This window comes from Hypanus sabinus, chromosome 14, assembly GCF_030144855.1.
Source record: "Hypanus sabinus isolate sHypSab1 chromosome 14, sHypSab1.hap1, whole genome shotgun sequence".
NCBI lineage: Eukaryota > Metazoa > Chordata > Chondrichthyes > Myliobatiformes > Dasyatidae > Hypanus > Hypanus sabinus.
The window spans coordinates 92,892,679-92,911,030 of record NC_082719.1 but is presented as its reverse complement, the minus strand read 5'-3'; the positions used below and the strand labels follow the sequence as shown (position 1 = coordinate 92,911,030).

General features: G+C 43.4%; 1 protein-coding gene across 1 annotated transcript in view; it reads right to left on the bottom strand.

Moving 5' to 3' along the window:
• Nucleotides 1-280: 280 nt before the first annotated feature.
• LOC132404992 (complement C1q tumor necrosis factor-related protein 3-like) overlaps nt 281-18,352 on the bottom strand; it is a 36,306-nt gene continuing 18,234 nt past the window's right edge. The window contains exons 4-6 of the mRNA XM_059989653.1: nt 17,119-17,248; nt 1,970-2,069; nt 281-538 (exon numbers count right to left, since the gene is read on the bottom strand). Of these exons, the coding sequence (XP_059845636.1) occupies nt 379-538; nt 1,970-2,069; nt 17,119-17,248 (390 nt within the window). The 3' untranslated portion in view covers nt 281-378. The remainder of the gene's footprint in view (nt 539-1,969; nt 2,070-17,118; nt 17,249-18,352) is intronic.

Below are 18,352 nucleotides of genomic sequence, written 5' to 3'. Positions count from 1 at the left end.
AAAACAGTCATGATGGGAATAGCAGAGAAGATTTGATGATCCTAGTGTCCCAATTCTGCTCCTATACCTTATGGCTTTATTGTCTTCAAACATACCTTAACTTTTTACATTGCTTCAAGACTACTCCAGAAGGAGAACATTTTGAATTGAAATGCAAAAGGAAATCCTTGCCAGCATGAAGTAAATACACAAATTTCCCATTGGACAGGAGCGGCTTTGAACAAAATACTGAAAACATTTGCTGCAAGGCCAAACACAGAAGGAAGAAATAAAGGAACTCTTTCCTCTCTAAAGTGGGCCATAGCATAGCAACACACTCAGAATTCTTTATTACATTCTGTGTACATTATTAAGGAACAACATTAATAATCAAGGTTTTTAGATACTCTCGAAGAGGAGGAAACCGGAAAATGTGCAATATCTTTGGTGGTCTCCATGCAGTGCTCCATTCCCCATTCGCAGCCACACTTCATCTCCTGTATCAAGTTTCAGAACTCCACTGTTTCCTGCAGAATCATGCTTGCCTTTGGATTCCGAACTGAAAGGGAAAAATGATATATCACCAATGTTATATTCCATTAAAAAACATAAAACCATAAGATGTGAGAGAAAAATTGGCCAATCAGCCCATCGAGTTTACTCTGCCATTCCATCATGGCTGGTTTATTTTTCATCTCAACCCCATTCTCCTGTCTTCTCCCTGTAAAATTTGATGTTCTTACTAATCAAGAATGTATCAGTCTTCACTTTAAATATACCAAATGACTTGACCTCTATGGCTGTCTGTGACAATTACTTTGGTGAGGGTACAGAAGAGGCTTACTGGTTGAGGGTGCATATGCTATAATGAGCTGGATAAACTTGGCTTGTTTTCTCTGGAGGTCTGGAAGCTGAAGGGAGATCTGATAGAGGTTTACAAGAGGCGTAAATAATGGATGGAAAGTATCTGTCTCCCTGGCTTAAAAAGTCTAATGCCAGAGGGCTTGCATTGAAGGAGAGAGGAGCAGGTTCAAGGAGGATGTCAGGGGTAAGTTTTCCACTCAAAGAGTGGAGGATGCCCAAAATGCATTGCCTGGTATGGTGTTAGAGGCAGATACATTGAGGCTTTTAAGAGGGACATGGGCACATTGATGTAAGGAAAATGGAGGGATATGGACATATGGATTAGTGTTTGGGTGTTTTTAGTTTGTGTTTTGGTTTAGCACAACATTATGGGCCAAATGGCTTGTTCCTGTGCCATACTGTTCTATGTTCTATGCTCTAAAATCTGAAATTAAAAGAATGTACCTGAACTTATATTTTACTAAATCACCATTGAACGTCATAGAGAAAGTTTAGACTACTGTACAAATTCAGTTATGGTCCAAATTATGAACCAAGGCAATTATGATACTGTGGCGACCCTTTTCCTGGCACATCCGAACCGACTCACAATTAGATAGCCTACGGGGGTTTGCGAGCACAGAGCTTTGGAGCCTCTGCGCCATGGGGGGCAGGTTGAGGGAGGCTTAAAAGTGAGGCTGAAGATTTCGAATAAAGTTTTTTTCTTCGACTGCAGTTACCGACTCCGTGTCGTAATTTTAGCGCTGCGTGTAGCACACCGCCACAATACCATATTAAGAGTCTGTATATTCTGCAATTTATTTCAATGTAAAAAATATATGATGCTTATTTAGAGCAGCTTAGCCCTCTTCCACAGCGGATTTTGTACATATTCTGTGGCAAGAGCAAATTGAAAAGCATTGACCTATTTTCTCTAGTTAGGTATCACTCTGAGGCTTGCAAAATAAAGACACTTATCCACAAATGCAATTACTGTTAGTGTTCTACTTATCTGCACACACATTTAGTATAGGGAAACAAAAGAGTTACCTCATACAGGAAGCCCTGCAGAGGACATGAAAATGCACACAATTGGATTTAAATTAGGTATTAAAATTGATTGAAATTACGAGTTTTGCTTTCATACCTATACATGGTAATGACGGCATTTCCATTATGCATTAGGTAAACTGTTGTCTCTTCTACATCTTCGTGCTTCATCATGTTGAAAATAAAGAAATAAACTCCTGCAAAATAAATTGGTCTGTTCATATATTTTAAACGTCAATAAATTTCTATTCATTTATCATTTTTGCAATTCTTTTTTAACAAAGTAAGAAATAACAAATTTTAAATGATCATCTTTCTTAATTCTGACTTATTTTTTTATGTCATATCATCTTAACTAAAGAATAATGTAAAATTGATTGACAAGACACCACGTAGGTAAGGTTATTTTCAAGATAATTACACTCAGTTACAGTATACCAGAAGCAGCTGCTCAGAAAAGTAGAGAAGACTGAAGCCTTTCTTTTTATATGTTAACAGATATCTCATTACTTTTTCTTATGAAGATAAATAAGTTCTTCATTATTACACTGCTCCATTTTGATCTACAAAATGATCTCCATTTTGTGAGCATCACACATAGAATGCTGCAGGAACGTCTGTGTTACACTTTCTTACTTTTTGTGCTCAAGTCTATAGAATGGGACTGAACAGACAATCTTGGTGTTTCCAGATGAGTCTCAGTTGACAACTTTATCCTTTTCCAGATACTAAAAACATTTGGAATACAGTGTAAACTTGTGTGGTGAGTGTTGACTTTCTTTATGCCATTAAGAATGAGCTGGACAGAGTCCGAACCAAAGTTATTATTGTGTAATTCAGAGGGTAAACACATTTTCAGATAACAGCTGGTCAATGTTTAGGCCAACTTTCATCACTTAAGGAAGACAGACAGAGTTTACAGGATACTCTTAGGTAAATTTGACTCATGTTTCTGTGGAACTGATAAATCAGATCAGTAAATGTGTTGGAAAAAGAGCATATCTGAAGACTCACATACTAGGTTCTTAGTAACACATACAAAATACTGGAGAAACTCAGCAAGGCAGGCAGCATCTGTGGAGAGGAATAAACCATTAATGTTTCTGACTGGGATCCTTCATTAGGACTGGAAAGGAACAGGGAGAAAGCAGGATCAGGTTTAGTATCACTGGCATATGTTGTGAAATTTGTTAACTTTGCAGCAGCAACAGCAGTACAATGCAATACATGATAATAGAGTTTAAAAAACACTGTGAATTACAGTAAATATATATACTGTGTATATAATAACTAAATTAAATAAGTAGCACAAGAAATTAAAAAAGTAGTTAGTGTTTCTGTGTTCAATGTCTGTTCAGAAATCAGAATAAGAAGGTGAGGGATAGTTGAAGGAGTACAAGCTAGAAGGTGATAGGTGAAGACATGTGTGGGGAAGGAAGGTGGGTGGGAGACGGGATGAAGTGAGAGGCTGAGAGATGATAGGTAAAACAGGTAAAGGGTTGAAGAAGAAGGAATCTGATAGGAGAGGAGAGTGGACCATGAGAGAAAGGGAAAGGGGAGGTGCACCAGTGGGATGTGATGGGCAGGTGAGGAGAGGAGAAGGGGTAAGAGGTGAGCCAGAATGGTGAGTAGCTCTCCATATCCCTGCCATTCATGTACCTATCAAACTTCTCTTATACATTGAAGTCAAGCTCACATGCACCTCTTGCATTGGCAGCTCGTTTTACACTCTCACCACTCTCTGAATGAAGAAGTTTCCCCTCATGTTCCCCTTAAACTTCTCACCTTTCAGCCTTAACCCATAACCCCTGGCTGTAGTCCCACCCACCATCAGTGGAAAAAGCCTGCTTGCTTTTACTCTACCTGTACCCCTCTTTGGAATTATTTTGAGTTTATTCACACCGATAAATAATACCTGAAAGGTACATGTAATAATAATGCTTTTAACCTCTTTACTGCAAGCCATGTGCCTGTCACGAGGTGGGGACAAGGGTGCTGGGAGAGGACCCACACGCAGGACACAAACACGTCTTTCTTAGGTACAACAAAATAGCGTTTTTTACTCGCTACACAGAAGATCGGGAAATCAAGGACAAAGAGGAACACGAACCTCGGACTAGGGGACTAGGGACTTGGATCACCGCGGACCTGGGACTTGGACAGGGGGAGCATGGACAGCCGCGGACCTGGGACTTGGACAGGGGGAGCATGGACAGCCGCGGACCTGGGACTTGGACAGGGGGAGCATGGACAGCCGCGGACCTGGGACTCGGACAGGGGGAGCATGGACAGCCGCGGACCTGGGACTTGGACAGGGGGAGCATGGACAGCCGCGGACCTTGGACTTGGACAGGGGGAGCATGGACAGCCGCGGACCTGGGATTTGGACAGGGGGAGCATGGACAGCCGCGGACCTTGGACTCGGATGGGGGAGCATGGACAGCCGCGGACCTTGGACTTGGACGGGGGGAGCACGGACAGCCGCGGACCTGGGACTTGGACAGGGGGAGCATGGACAGCCGCGGACCTGGGACTTGGACAGGGGGAGCATGGACAGCCGCGGACCTGGGACTTGGACAGGGGGAGCATGGACAGCCGCGGACCTGGGACTCGGACAGGGGGAGCATGGACAGCCACGGACCTTGGACTTGGACAGGGGGAGCATGGACAGCCGCGGACCTGGGACTTGGACAGGGGGAGCATGGACAGCTGCGGACCTTGGACTTGGACCCTGGGACCTTGATTCACCGCCACCAGACACTTGGATACCATGGATCGCTGCAGCCAGAAACGTGGACACCAAAACTCAGGACAAGGAATCTTGAACCAGGACTCCTCCTTCAGATCAGGCATTGAGCCCGGGACTCTTTGAGGGGTAAACACAGACAACGGGCAGGAACGTCGAGCCAGGAACTCCGCCTTCAACTCAGGCACCGAGCTGGGTCTCTTCAAAGGGGATAGACACAGACAATGGTTATGAACATTGAACCGGAGCTCTGCCTTCCACTCAGACACCAAGCCGGGACCCTTCGAAGGGTAGACATGGACAAGGGGCAGGGACGTCGAGCCAGGACTCCGCCTTCAGCTCAGGCCCCGAGCCGGAACTCTTCTTCACGGGGTAGACACAGACGCTGGGCATGACATCGAGCCGGAACTCCGCCTTCAGCTCAGGCCCCGAGCCGGAACTCTTCTTCACGGGGTAGACACAGACGCTGGGCATGACATCGAGCCGGAACTCCGCCTTCAGCTCAGGCCCCGAGCCGGAACTCTTCTTCACGGGGTAGACACAGACGCTGGGCATGACATCGAGCCGGAACTCCGCCTTCAGCTCAGGCACTGAGCCGGGACTCTTCGAAGGGTAGGCATGGACAATTTGACCTTGCCCGGATCCACTCTGGCAACGGAAGGCGGATTGCTGGTACTCCAATGCGGGCTAGATCACTCTGGCTTGTCGTAGCAGCACCGGCGACTTGCAATGGCTTCTTAACACTCTCGCCCCGAATGGCTAAAGCCAAGGGTTTATAAGCTGCAGGTTCAGGTCGAGGGTAGATTACCTTGATTGCCACGCCCAAGGGACGCGTGAAACGAAATTAAAAGGGAACAAGGCATCGATGGTCCGGATCGCAACCTAACTAAATTTAAAGGGGAACCAATCCAGACCATGACAGTGCCAGGTAATCAATAGAAATGATATTCACCGCTGGAGAGCACAATTATGAAGCACAATGCAATATGAATGGAAAGAAACACCCCTTTTAGTTGTATATAGCAATGTGACAGATGTTTGGTAGGTGGGTTAGTTCTTAATTATAAGGATTAAGTATCAAAGATCAACTTTATTCACATTTATTAGGAATTTGCATTGGTGTTTTGGTGCAACATACAACAAAAGCAACAAGATTCAACAATTACAAAGAACAAAGAGCCATATAAAATATGTTAGAGGTTGAAGTATGGATAGGGAATAAAATGCAGAAATACATAAATACCATCATTGTAGGCAACATTATTATAAAGTGAGTTAAATTGTTCACAATGCAGTGAAGTTGGTCATAGATAGAGGGGTGTGGTGAGCAGGCTAACGAGAATGATTGATCAGAGTAACTGCCTTAACCAGCGGCTCCCAACCTGGGGTCCACTGATTCCTTCCTTCATGGTATTGGTCCATGGCATAAACCAGTTTGGAAACCCCGGCCTGGGGGAAGAAACTTTTAAGATTATAGAAAGTATTTGTTTTAATAGCCCTGTAGTGCTTTCCAGAAGGGAGAAGGGAGCTAAAGATGAACCACTGAATTTAGTGTATTCACTGGAAAATAAGACCATAAGATATAGGAGCAGATTTAGACCATCTGGCACATCTGCTCCGCCATTTCATGGTGGCTAATCCTTTATTCCTCTCAGCCCCAATCTCTTGCCTTCTTCCCGTATCCTTTCATGCCTTGACCAATCAAGAACCTATCAACCTCTGCCTTAAATGTACCCAATGACATAGCCTCCACAGCCACCTTCATGAATGAATTCCACAGATTTACCACCTTCAGGCTAAAAAAATTCCTCCTCATGTCCATTCTAAAAGGACAGCCCTCTATTCTGAGGCCATGTCGTCTGATCCTAGACTCTCCCACCGTAGGAAACATCCTCTCCACATCCAGTCTATCAAGGCCTTTCAACATTTGATAGATTTCAATAGGTCACCCCTCATTCTTCTGAATTCCAATGAATACCATCCCAGAGTCATCAAAATCTCTTCACATGACAAGCTGTTCAATCCTGGAATCATTTTCATGAACCTCCTTTGAACCCTCTGCAGGATCAGCACATCATTTCTTAGATATTTCTTAGGCCCAAAACTGCTCACAGTATTCCAACTGAGCCCTCACCAGTGGTTTATATGTGGGAACAATGTAGATAATGTGATAAAAGATTGAGAAGCAGCATGGTTTACTGAGGAGAAGCAATCAAAGATTAAAAAATAGAGAGAGAAAAAAGGAAACATAAAGATTTATACAAAAAGAGCTTTGTATTACACAGAATGGATCTAGCACACAGAGAATTACCAGCAGGCAGAATTTGTTGGCAGAGAACAGGATCGTGGCAATTTAGCTCCAAATCTTATTAACGTTGACGTCCTGTCTGCTCAATCGTCTACAACTCATCACACGCAATCAATTTCCAAGTGGCCATCTAAAATCATATTCATCCCAAAAACCTCTCAGATCAAAACGTTATTCAGTTGCTTGTGGTTAAGAATGAGACAAGTAGAGATCGAATGATAGCGCAAAAATGTGATATGAATAATTTTATTCAGTTATTTTGCAATTCCTGCACACATGCACTGCTGTACGGATTAAGAAGAAGCAAATATTAATTTACAAAATTCATTTTGGGGAATTCACTGGAGCACTATTTGTCATTGCTTAACTCAAACAAGACAGTAATGAAGATATATATGTATTATAGTTGGAAAGCTTGATGGAAAAAAACATGTGTTCCAGCAGCCAGAGACTTTTTTTCAGGGTGGTTATGGCTAATATGAGGAGGAAGTGATTGGAGGAAAGTACAGGGGGAGGGTTTTACACAGAGAGTGGTACATGCTACCAGCTGTGGTGGTAGACACAGGTACCCTAGGGGTGTTTAAAGAGTCTCTTAGATAGGTACATGGATGAAGAAAAAATCGTGGACTATGATAAAGGGAAGGGTTGGTTAAAGGGTCCCCACAGCATTCCGGGCTGAAGGGCTTTCACTGCACAGCACTGTATGCTCTACGTTCAACGTTATATAGAAGAGTTAGGTAAAAGCAATACGTGAGATGGAGTCAGGCAGTACAGGAGAGAGATTCCTTATGTAAGGACAGCCCGACTCTGATAATAATGCAGCTGTCAGGAAACAAGATCAACACTCATGTTATAAGCTGTGGAATGTTCTTTGTGAATTGTTCTTTCTTTTTCTTTCATTGCAAACACAAAGTTTGAACTGATTTCTTGAACACCTACCCCTCTTCTCTCCACTCAGTCTCCAGTTCTCTCCCCACTGCCACAATTTAAAAAAGATTAGCTTGATCTGTCACACATTGAAACACCGGTTTCAGAGTTTGTGTAAATAACCAGCACAGACTGAGAATGTGCTGGGGGCAACCAACAAGAGTCAGCACACTTATAGCTCCAATGTAGCATGCTGACAACTGACTAACCTTAGACCTAACCAGACATTTTTGGAATGTGGGAGGAAACCGGAGCACCTGGAGGTAACCCACACAATCACAGGGAGAATATAAAAATTCCTTACAGGTCCTTACACCCCGATCAGTGATTGTTGGCACTGTAAAGCGTTGTGTTAACCTCTACACTACCATGCTGCCCCAACCTGTTACAAAACAGCACCAAATAGCCAACCCTTTTCTCAAATGTGTTGCTCCTTCCAGAGCGCTGCTATCATCAAGGACATTTCCACATGCAAAGATCTGTTACAATGAGGTGGGACTATCACTAACACACATGAATTGACTGGGAATATGGACCCCACTTGCAGTAACTCCCCCTGGGTACAGGCCCCATGTGTACTGTCTCTCTCCAGTTTCACGGATACTGACTCCCAGCTTCTCCAGTATGGGTGCCACAAACGCTGATTCTCATCATTCCCCATTATGTAAGAATCATTTTACCATCGTCTTCACCAGTCATTTAAATTACTAATTTCTCTCAAGAATCCAAAAAAATATTTGTCTTGCGTAATGTAATAATTATTTTATTTTGGAGTTACAGTACATTAATAGACCCTTCTGGCCCTACAAGCTGGTGCCCCTGTGACCTATTAACCTACTAAACCACCCGTCTTTGGACTGTAGGAGGAAACCAGAGCACCCAGAGAAAACCTACTCAGTCACAGGGAGAATATATAAACTCGTTACAGACAGCAGTGGGAATTGAACCTGGGTCACTCATTCTGTAACAGTGTTATCTTAACCATTATGCTATTGTGCTGCCTGCTAGTTTTTGTGGCATATCCTAAATGGTAAAATAAAAGGCACGTTATAATAGACTCATAATGGCTAACATGAGAGGACACGGTTTTAAGGTACAGAGATGTCACGGGTAAGTGTTTTTACACAGAGTGGTGAGTGTGTGGAATGGGCTGCTAGCAACAGTGGTGGAGGCAGAAACAGTAAAGTCTTTTAAGAGACTCTTGGATAGTTACAAGGAGCTTAGAAAAATAGAAAGCTATGGGTAACCCGAGGTAATTTCTAAAGTAAGTACGTATTCAGCATAGCATTGTGGGCTAAAGGGCCTGTATTGTATTGTAGGTTTTCTATGTTTCTACATTTATTAGTATCTGAATAGAACAGAAAACATGGAACAGTAGGAGCCTTTTGACCCATGGTGTTGTGTTAATACCAAAGCTTGCGAACAAGAATTGGCAGAACAGGATTACAGTCCTTATGAATGACTTCTGGACCCTAGTGAGTCCAGTCATCAGAAATCTCCTACTGGACTGACATGGTAGCGTAGCAGTTAGTGTAATACTATTAGAGAGCCAGCAGCCTGGCTTTGATCCCCGCCACTGTCTTTAAAGAGTTTGTATGCTCTCCCCATGATCTCGTGTGTTTCCTCCAGATGCTCCGGTTTCCTCCCACATTCTTTAGACGTACAGGTTAGTAGGTTACTTGGTCAATGGGGAGGTGGCTTATTGGGCTGGAAGGACTTATCACTGTGCTGCATCCCTAAGTCAGGGGTTCCTGACCTTTTTTATGCCATGGTGCCTTACCATTAACCAAGGGGTCTGTGAACTCTTGGTTGGAAACCCCTGCTCTAATAAAAAGTAAAAAATATAATTTCCCTTAAGTGTGATATTGTGCAGCAATCACCAATAAAAATACACATGGACATTCGCTAGAACTTCATAGAAAATAGAGACCAAGAGTACAATCTGATTATCATTCATGAAAGTGTCAGATAGAATCTGCAGATTACGAGTTCCAAGATCAAGTGGCTTTGAGGATATTTATAGAATTTTGAGGAAGCAGTTCAGACAACTAATAATCATCTAGGGTTGTTCATTGTAGCTTGCTGTAACTCACATCTGCATCAATATTCTGCCTTCAAAAATTAATGCTCATGTGACTGTCAGCAATATCCAAAAACGAGCAACATACGATAACTCAAACTCCTTGGGAATGCTCTACGCGTGCCATGTTAAATTTTAAAAGTGATCAAGAAGTGAGCAAACTCTCCTAAGAAGCTCTTGGGACTGCTCTTCCAGACCCAACAAAATGCATCTGAGAGCTCTCTTCTGTGCCACTCTAAGACCTGTTCACCATTGATCTGATGGTTCCTAGATTAGATATTGCAACTCTTAATAGTATTGACGTGCAGCTGAAGACACATCAGAGAATGGTGGAGAGACTCAGAAAGTCAGGCAACGTTTATGCAGGGGAATAAAGAGTGGAGGCTTCAGGTTGAGACCAGCTCCCGTTTCCATGGTTTTACTGTTTGACATGTGTCATGAACATATACAGTTAATAGATGTAACTTCCTCAACGGCATTTGTGTCATTACACCAAGTTCCATTAGACGGAGGAGAAAAAATTGGTTAATTGAATCTGCTCCACTATTCAATCATGGCTGATTTATTACCCATCTCAACCCCATTCTCATGCCTTCCGATGCCCTTACTATTCAAGAATTTATCAACCTCCGCTTTAAAGATGCCCAAAGACTTGGCCTCTGCAGCCATCTGTGGCAATGAATTTCACAGTTTCACCACACTATTTGGCTAAAGAAATTCCTCCTTATCTCTGTTTTTAAAGGACTTCCTTCTAGTTGGAGACTGTGCCCTCTGGCCCTGGACTCTCCCACTGTAAGAAACACATCCACTCTCTGTAAGCCTTTCAATATTTGACAGGTTACAATGAGATCCCTCCTCCCCAGTTCTGCTAAACCTCCACAAATATGGGGCAACAAAATTGCCATCGTTGCTATCAAAAATTTCTCCCAGACGTAGAATCTCCAATTACCTAAATATCTGTAGCCTTTTGGGAAATGTGGCTTGGTTGGAAAAGTGGAATGACACAGTCAATTTCAAGTCAATCAGTAAAGATTGAGACAGCAGTAGAGGCAACATCTCAGAAGTCCCTCTATGAGCTTTGAAATACCGGGGCATGGAAGGCTACAAATTAAGTGTTACTAAATGGGATTGATAAGGATGGGTAGTTGATGGTAGAATAAGTATGGGTAGAATAGAGCTTTGACCAGCTGACAATCCAGACATCAGGAGCTTGGAGGGGAGTGGATTTCAATCAGGTCCACTGTCCAAGGATAAAAGGCAGCAGCGAGTCGCGGCAGCGTAATAGAGCTTTGACCAGCAACCAGTCGCTGTTTGCAATTGATTAGCAAGAGCAAATTAAAGGAAGGCAGGGGCAAGTGCAGCGGCTGTTGTCTGAGTGGACATCATGGTGATCTTAAGGATTTAGCTCTTCGAGGCTTCAGAGAAGAGAAGCTTCACTCAGAGAGAGCAAAGAAAATCTAATTTTTTTTTTAAATTCCCTTCTTTATATCTGCTCAGCTTGGAGAGTAGAGATGCCAGGCAGGATAGTTAAATGTTCCCTGCTCACAGATGGCAAAGTGTGCCTGTAGACGGATCACATTCTGCATGGAGGTCAGTCACCAGTGGAGTGCCTCAGGGATTTGTTTTGGGACCTTTACTCTTTGTGATTTTTATAAATGACCTGGATGAGGAAGTGGAGGGATGGGTTAGTAAATTTGCTGATGACACAAAGGTTGGGGGTGTTGTGGATAGTGAGGAGGGATGTCAGAGGTTACAGTGGGACATTGATAGGATGCAAAACTAGGCTGAGAAGTGGCAGATGGAGTTCAACCCGGATAAGTGTGAGGTGGTTCATTTTGGTAGGTCAAATATGATGGCAGAATATAGTATTAATGGTAAGACTCTCGGCAGTGTGGAGGATCAGAGGGAGTCCGAGTCCATAGGATGCTCAAAGCAGCTGTTGCAGGTTGATTCTGTGGTTAAGAAGGCATACGGTGTATTGGCCTTCATCAATCGTGGAATTGAATTCAGGAGCCGAGAGGTAATGTTGCAGCTATATAGGACCCTGGTCAGACCCCACTTGGAGTAGTGTGCTCAGTTCTGGTCCCCTCACTACAGGAAGGGTGTGGAAGCAAGAGAAAGGGTGCAGAGGAGAGTTACAAGGATGTTGCCTGGAATAGGGAGCATGCCTTATGAGAATAGGTTGAATGAACGCGGCCTTTTCTCCTTGGAGTGATGGACGATGAGGGATGACCTGATAGAGGTGTATAAGATGATGAGAGGCATTGATCGTGTGGATAGTCAAGAGGCTTTTTCCCAGGGCTGAAATGGTTGCCACAAGAGGACACAGGTTTAAGGTGCTGGGGAGTAGGTACAGAGGAGATGTCAGGGGTAAGATTTATACTCAGAGAGTGGTGAGTGTGTGGAATGGGCTGCCAGCAACAATGGTGGAGACAGATGCAATAGGGTCTTTTAAAAGACTTTTGGACAGGTACATGGAGCTTAGAAAAATAGAGGGCTATAGTTAACCCTAGTAATTTCTAAGGTAGAGACATGTTCGGCACAAATTTGTGGGCTGAAGGGCCTGAATTGCGCTGTAGGTTTTCTATGTTTCTATGTAACATTTTGGGCTGAAACCCTTCAGCAGGACACATTGACTGTTCATTTTTCCATAGATGCTGCCTGGCCTGCTGAGTCCCTCCACCATTTTGTGGGTATTGCTCAGATTTCCAGCACCCGGAGATTTTCTCTTGTTTCCGAGCGGTATGTTGCATCCCAGCTGCCATGAACTGGGAAGTCTGGTATCAAGTCCTCAGCATTCTTAAGTGGGAGGGTCAACAGCTGGAAGTCAAGGTCCATGTAGGTACCAAAGGCATGTATAGGACAAGTGACGAAGGTCTGCGTAGGGATTTCAGGGAGTAAGGTGCTAAGACAAAGACAAGACCTCCAGTGCTGTAATCTCAGGATTGCTACCCAAGTCATGTGCTAGTGAGAGCAGAACTAGGAAGATTATATGGTTTAATATGTGGCTAAGGAGTTGCCGTAGGAGGGAGGGCTTAAGATTTTTGGATCACTGGGCTTTCTTCCAAGGAAGGTGGGACCTGTACAGAAGAGACAGATTACACCTGAACTGGAGGGGGACTAATTACCGTACAGGGAAGGTTTGTTAATGCTGCAGGGTGGGGTTGAAGCTAGAGTTGGGAACCAGAGTTGGGAACCAGAGTGCCAGAACAGTTAGTGGAAGCAGATGTTGGTAAGACCTGAGACAAAGTTAGGAATCAAAAGGTTGAGCATTGTGTGACTAGTGTCCTGAGCTGCTTGTACTTCAATGCAACAGGTATTGTCGGAAAGGCAGATAATCGTGGTGAAGATGAGGTAGTTGGTTTACCAACATTGGAAACGTGTAGTGAGGAGAAGCAGTTAATCAGGCAAAGTTACAGTGAACAAGATTATTTGACATGTAAAAGGCAGACAAAATCGAAAAGGGTAAATACAAGACTAATTGTGTGGTATCGAAATGTGCACGGTATACAGAATAAGGTCAATGAACATACAGCACAGTTGAAGGTAAAGATGGAATACGAAAGTAAGCCAGCTAATGTAGAGGATACCAGAAGTTTCTACAGATATATAAAATGTAAAAGAGAGGTAAAAGTGGATATTGGACCACTGGAAAACGTTGGAAAACAGAGGTAGCAATGGAGTACAAGGAAATGGTGGAGGAACTGAATAAGTATTTTGCATCAGTCTTCACAGTGGAAGACACTAGCAGCATGGTGGAAGTTCCATGTATCAGGGGTCATGAAGTGTGTGAAGTTGCTATAACAAGAGAAAGTGATCTTGGGAAACTGAAAGGTCTAAAGTTGGATAAGTCACCTGGACCAGATGGTGCACACCCCAAAGTTCTGAATGAGGTGGCTGAAGAGATTGTGGAAGCATTAGTAATGATCCTTCCAGAATCACTACATTCTGGAATGGTTCCAGAAGGCTGGAAATTTGCAAATATTATTCCATTCTTCAAGAAGGGAGAGAGGCAAAAGAAAGGAAACTATTGGACAGGTAGTCTCACCTCAATGGTAGGGAAGATGTTGGAGATGATTATTAAGGATGAGGTCTCAGGGTAATTGGAGGCAATATCATAAAATAGGCTGCAGTCAGCATGGTCTTCTCAAGGGAAAATATTGCCTGACAAATCTGTTGGAATTCTTTGAAGAAATAACAAACAGGAAAGTTCATAAGGCCAGAAGACAATAAGACCCCTCAAGTACACTCTGATATTTCATCATAGCTAAAATCCAAATCTCATGCAACCCCATATACCTACCCTCTCACCATATCCCTTGATGCCCCAACTAATCAGGAAAACTATCAACTTCTGCTTTGAATATAACCATGGACTTGGCCTCCACTGCAGTCTGTGGCACAGCATTCCATAGGTTCACTACTCTTTGGCTAAGAAATATTCCTCTTTACTTCTGTTCAAAAAGCTCACCCTTCAATTTTGAGGCTGTGCCCTCAAGTTCTGGATATCCCCACCAGAGGAAACACTGTCTCCCCATCCACCTTCTCTAATCCTTTCAATATTTGGTAGGTTTCAATGAGATCCCCATTCTACTGAGTATAAACGTAAAGCTGCCAAACGCTTCTCAAATATTAGCAACACACACAAAACGCTGGTGGAAAGCAGCAGGCCAGGCAGCATCTATAAGGAGAAGTATAGTTGGTGTTCCGGGCCAAGACTCTTCGTCAGGACTAATTGAAAGAAGAGATAGTAAGAGATTTGAAAGTGGTAGGGGGAGGGGAAGATCTGAAATGATAGGAGAAGACAGGAGGGGGAGGGATGAAGCTAACAGCTGGAAAGTTGATTGGCAAAAGGGATACACAGCTGGAGAAGGGAAAGGATCATGGGACGGGAGGCCTAGGGAGAAAGAACGGGGGAGGGGAGCACCAGAGGGAGATGGAGAACAGGCAAGGAGTGATTGTGAGAGGGGCAGAGAGAGAAAAAAGAGAGAAAAGAAAAGGGGGGGGGGAAATAATTAATAAATAAATAAATAAATAGGCAGATAGATAGATAAATAGATAGATAGATAGATAGATAAATAGATAAATAAATAAATAGATGGATAAATAAATAAATAAGGGATGGGCTAAGAAGGGGAGGAGGGGCATTAACAGAAGTTAGAGAAGTCAATGTTCATGCCATCAGGTTGGAGGCTACGCAGCCGGTATATAAGGTGTTGTTCCTCCAACCTGAGTGTGGCTTCATCTTCACAGTAGAGGAGGCCATGGATAGACATATCAGAATGGAAATGGGACGTGGAATTAAAATGTGTGGCCACTGGGAGATCCTGCTTTCTCTGGAGGGCTGAGCATAGGTGTTCAGTGAAATGGTCTCCCACTCTGTGTCGGGTCTCACCAATATATAAAAGGCCACACCGGGAGCACCGGACGCAGTATACCACACCAGCTGACTCACAGGTGAAGTGTTGCCTCACCTGGAAGGACTGTCTGGGGCCCTGAATGGTGGTGAGGGAGGAAGTGTAAGGGCAGATGTAGCACTTGTCCGCTTACGAGGGTAAGTGCGCGGAGGGAGATCAGTGGGAAGGGATGGGGGGATGAATGGACTAGGGAGTCACGTAGGGAGCAATCCCAGTGGAAAGCAGAAAGGGGGAGAGGGAATGATGTGCTTGGTGATGGTTCCCATTGGAGGTGGCAGAAGTTACGGTGAATTATATGTTGGACTCGGAGGCTGGCGGGGTCGTAGATGAGGACAAGGGGAACCCTATTCCGTGTGGGGTGGTGGGAGGATGGGGTGAGAGCAGATGTGCGTGAAATGGGAGAGATACGTTGGAGAGCAGAGTTGATGGTGGAGGAAGGGAAGCCCCTTTCTTTAAAAAAGGAAGACATCTCCTTCGTCCTGGAATGAAAAGCCTCATCCTGAGAGCAGATGCGGCGGAGACGGAGGAATTGCGAGAAGGGGATGGCATTTTTGCCACAGACAGGGTGGGAAGTGGAATAGTCCAGGTAGCTGTGAGAGTCTGTAGGCTTATAGTAGATATCAGTAGATAAGCTGTCTCCAGAGATGGAGACAGGAAGATCAAGAAAGGGGAGGGAGGTGTCGGAAATGCACCAGGTAAATTTGAGGACAGGGTGAAATTTAGAGGCAAAGTTAATGAAGTCAATGAGAGCATGCTTACAGGAAGCATCATCAATGCAGTTGTCGATGTAGCAAGGAAAAGTGGGGGATGGATACACATATAGGCTTGGAACATGGACTGTTCCACAGCTCACAAAAAGGCAGGCATATCTGGGACCCATACAGGTGCCCATGGCTACACCTTTGGTTTGGAGGAAGTGGGAGGACCCAAAGGAGAAATTATTAAGAGTAAGGACTAATTCCACTAGACGGAGGAGAGTGGTGGTATAGGGGAACTGGTTAGGTCCTCAAATATTAACCCCTTTATTCCTGGAATCATCACGTGAACCTCCTCTGGACTCTCTCCAATGGCAATCCATCCTTTCTGAGATATGGGGCCCAAAACTGTTGACAATACTCTAAGTGCAACCTGACTAGTATCTTTAAAGCTTCAGCATTTTTTCCTTGTTTTTATATTCTATTCCCTCGAAATAAATCCCAATATTGCATTTGCCTTCTTTACCACAGACTCAAACTGCAAATAAAGCTTCTGGGACTCTTCCATGAAGATTCCTAATTCCCCAAGCACCTCTAAATTTTGAACTTCCTCCCCATTTAGAATATAATCTGCACTATTGTTCCTTTTTCCAAAATATGTCATCATAAATTTCCCAACACTCTATTCCATCTGCCACTTTTCTGCCCATTCTTCCAGTTTGTCTAAGTCCTGCTGCAATCACATTGCTTCCTCAGCAGTGCCTACTCCTCCACCAATCTTTGTATGATCCACAAGCTTTGTCAAAAAGCCACCAACAATCATATTTCGTTTCCATTCTGATGTTTGGTCTGAACAACAACTGGACCTCTTCACTATGTCTGTATGCTTTTATACATTGAGTTGCTGCCACATAAATGGCAGATTAGATATTTGAATTAATGAGCAGATGTACAGGTGTACCTAATAAAGTGGACACTGACTGTAGGTCGGTAATAATAATAAACCTGATTCTGATATATATTTCTTCTAAAATTTTATTCTATTTCTTTATTTCTTTATATCATCAACTTACCTGCTATAGGTGCACTAAATCTCCCGGTCATGACATCAAAGTAGCTGCCAACATTGGTCTCAACACTGCTGAAGATGATACCACTGTTCTGGTTTGTGAAATGGGTTGCCATGGAAGCCATAAAAGCAACCTATGGAAGCATAAAAGAATTAATTAAAGTGAGAACAGTATATTCAATAAAATTGGACAGTTTTTTAAAGCCATTAAGATTGCTAAGCCTGAGGGTTATCAGTTACTCTCACTTGTTTGTGCCATGTTGTATGACGTGAGTGATCACGATCTTTCCATGACCATGATTGTTCTTGGCAAATTTTTCTACAGAAGTGGTTTGCCATTGCCTTCTTCTGGACAGTGTCTTTACAAGACATGGGACCCCAGTCGTTGTCAATAATCTTCCGAGATTGTCTGCTTGGCATCAATGGTCGCATAACCAGGAATTGTCATATGTACCAGCTGCTCATACGACCATCCACCACCTGCTCCCATGGCTTTGTGTAACCCACATCGAAGGTGATAAGCAGCTGCTACATCTTACCCAAAGGTGACCTACAGGCTACTGGAGGGAAGGAGCACCTTACACCTCCTTTCTCCACCCAGTTACTCTCATCCCGGTGATAATGAACACTTACAGCTCTCTGTGCAAGGACATTGAAATTCTGCTCATATATCAATACAATTGTAAAATATTGTAAATGTCAGAATGAAAATAGAAAACGCTGGAGAAACTCACCAGGTCAGTAGCATGTGTGAGTAGAAAAAAAAGGTTACAGTTTCAATTCAATGATTTTTCATTCGAGCTGGGACTAATTAGAGATAAATAAGTTTTAAGTTGTAGAGACAAGGCGATGGGTTGAACAAAGGTAAGAGTATCTTATGATGTCCATCTCAAAGCAGCAGGAGAAGAAGCCAAAGGCAAACAGTTCAGAGTATCAATTTAAGAAGGGAGGATGATGAAAAACAGTAAATTATAGACCAGTTAGCCTAAACTCAGTGGCTGGGAAAGTGTTGGAGTCTGTAATTAAGGATTAGGTTTCAGGGTACATGAAGACTAATGATAAGATAAATCAAAGTCAGCATGGTTTCTGTAAAGGGAAAACTTGCCTGGCAAATCTGCTATTATTCTTTGAGGAATTAACAAGCAGGGTGGACATAGGAGAGGCAGTGGATGTCATTTATTTGGATTTCCAGAAGGCATTTGATAAGGTGCCTCACATGAGGCTGCTTAACAAGATCA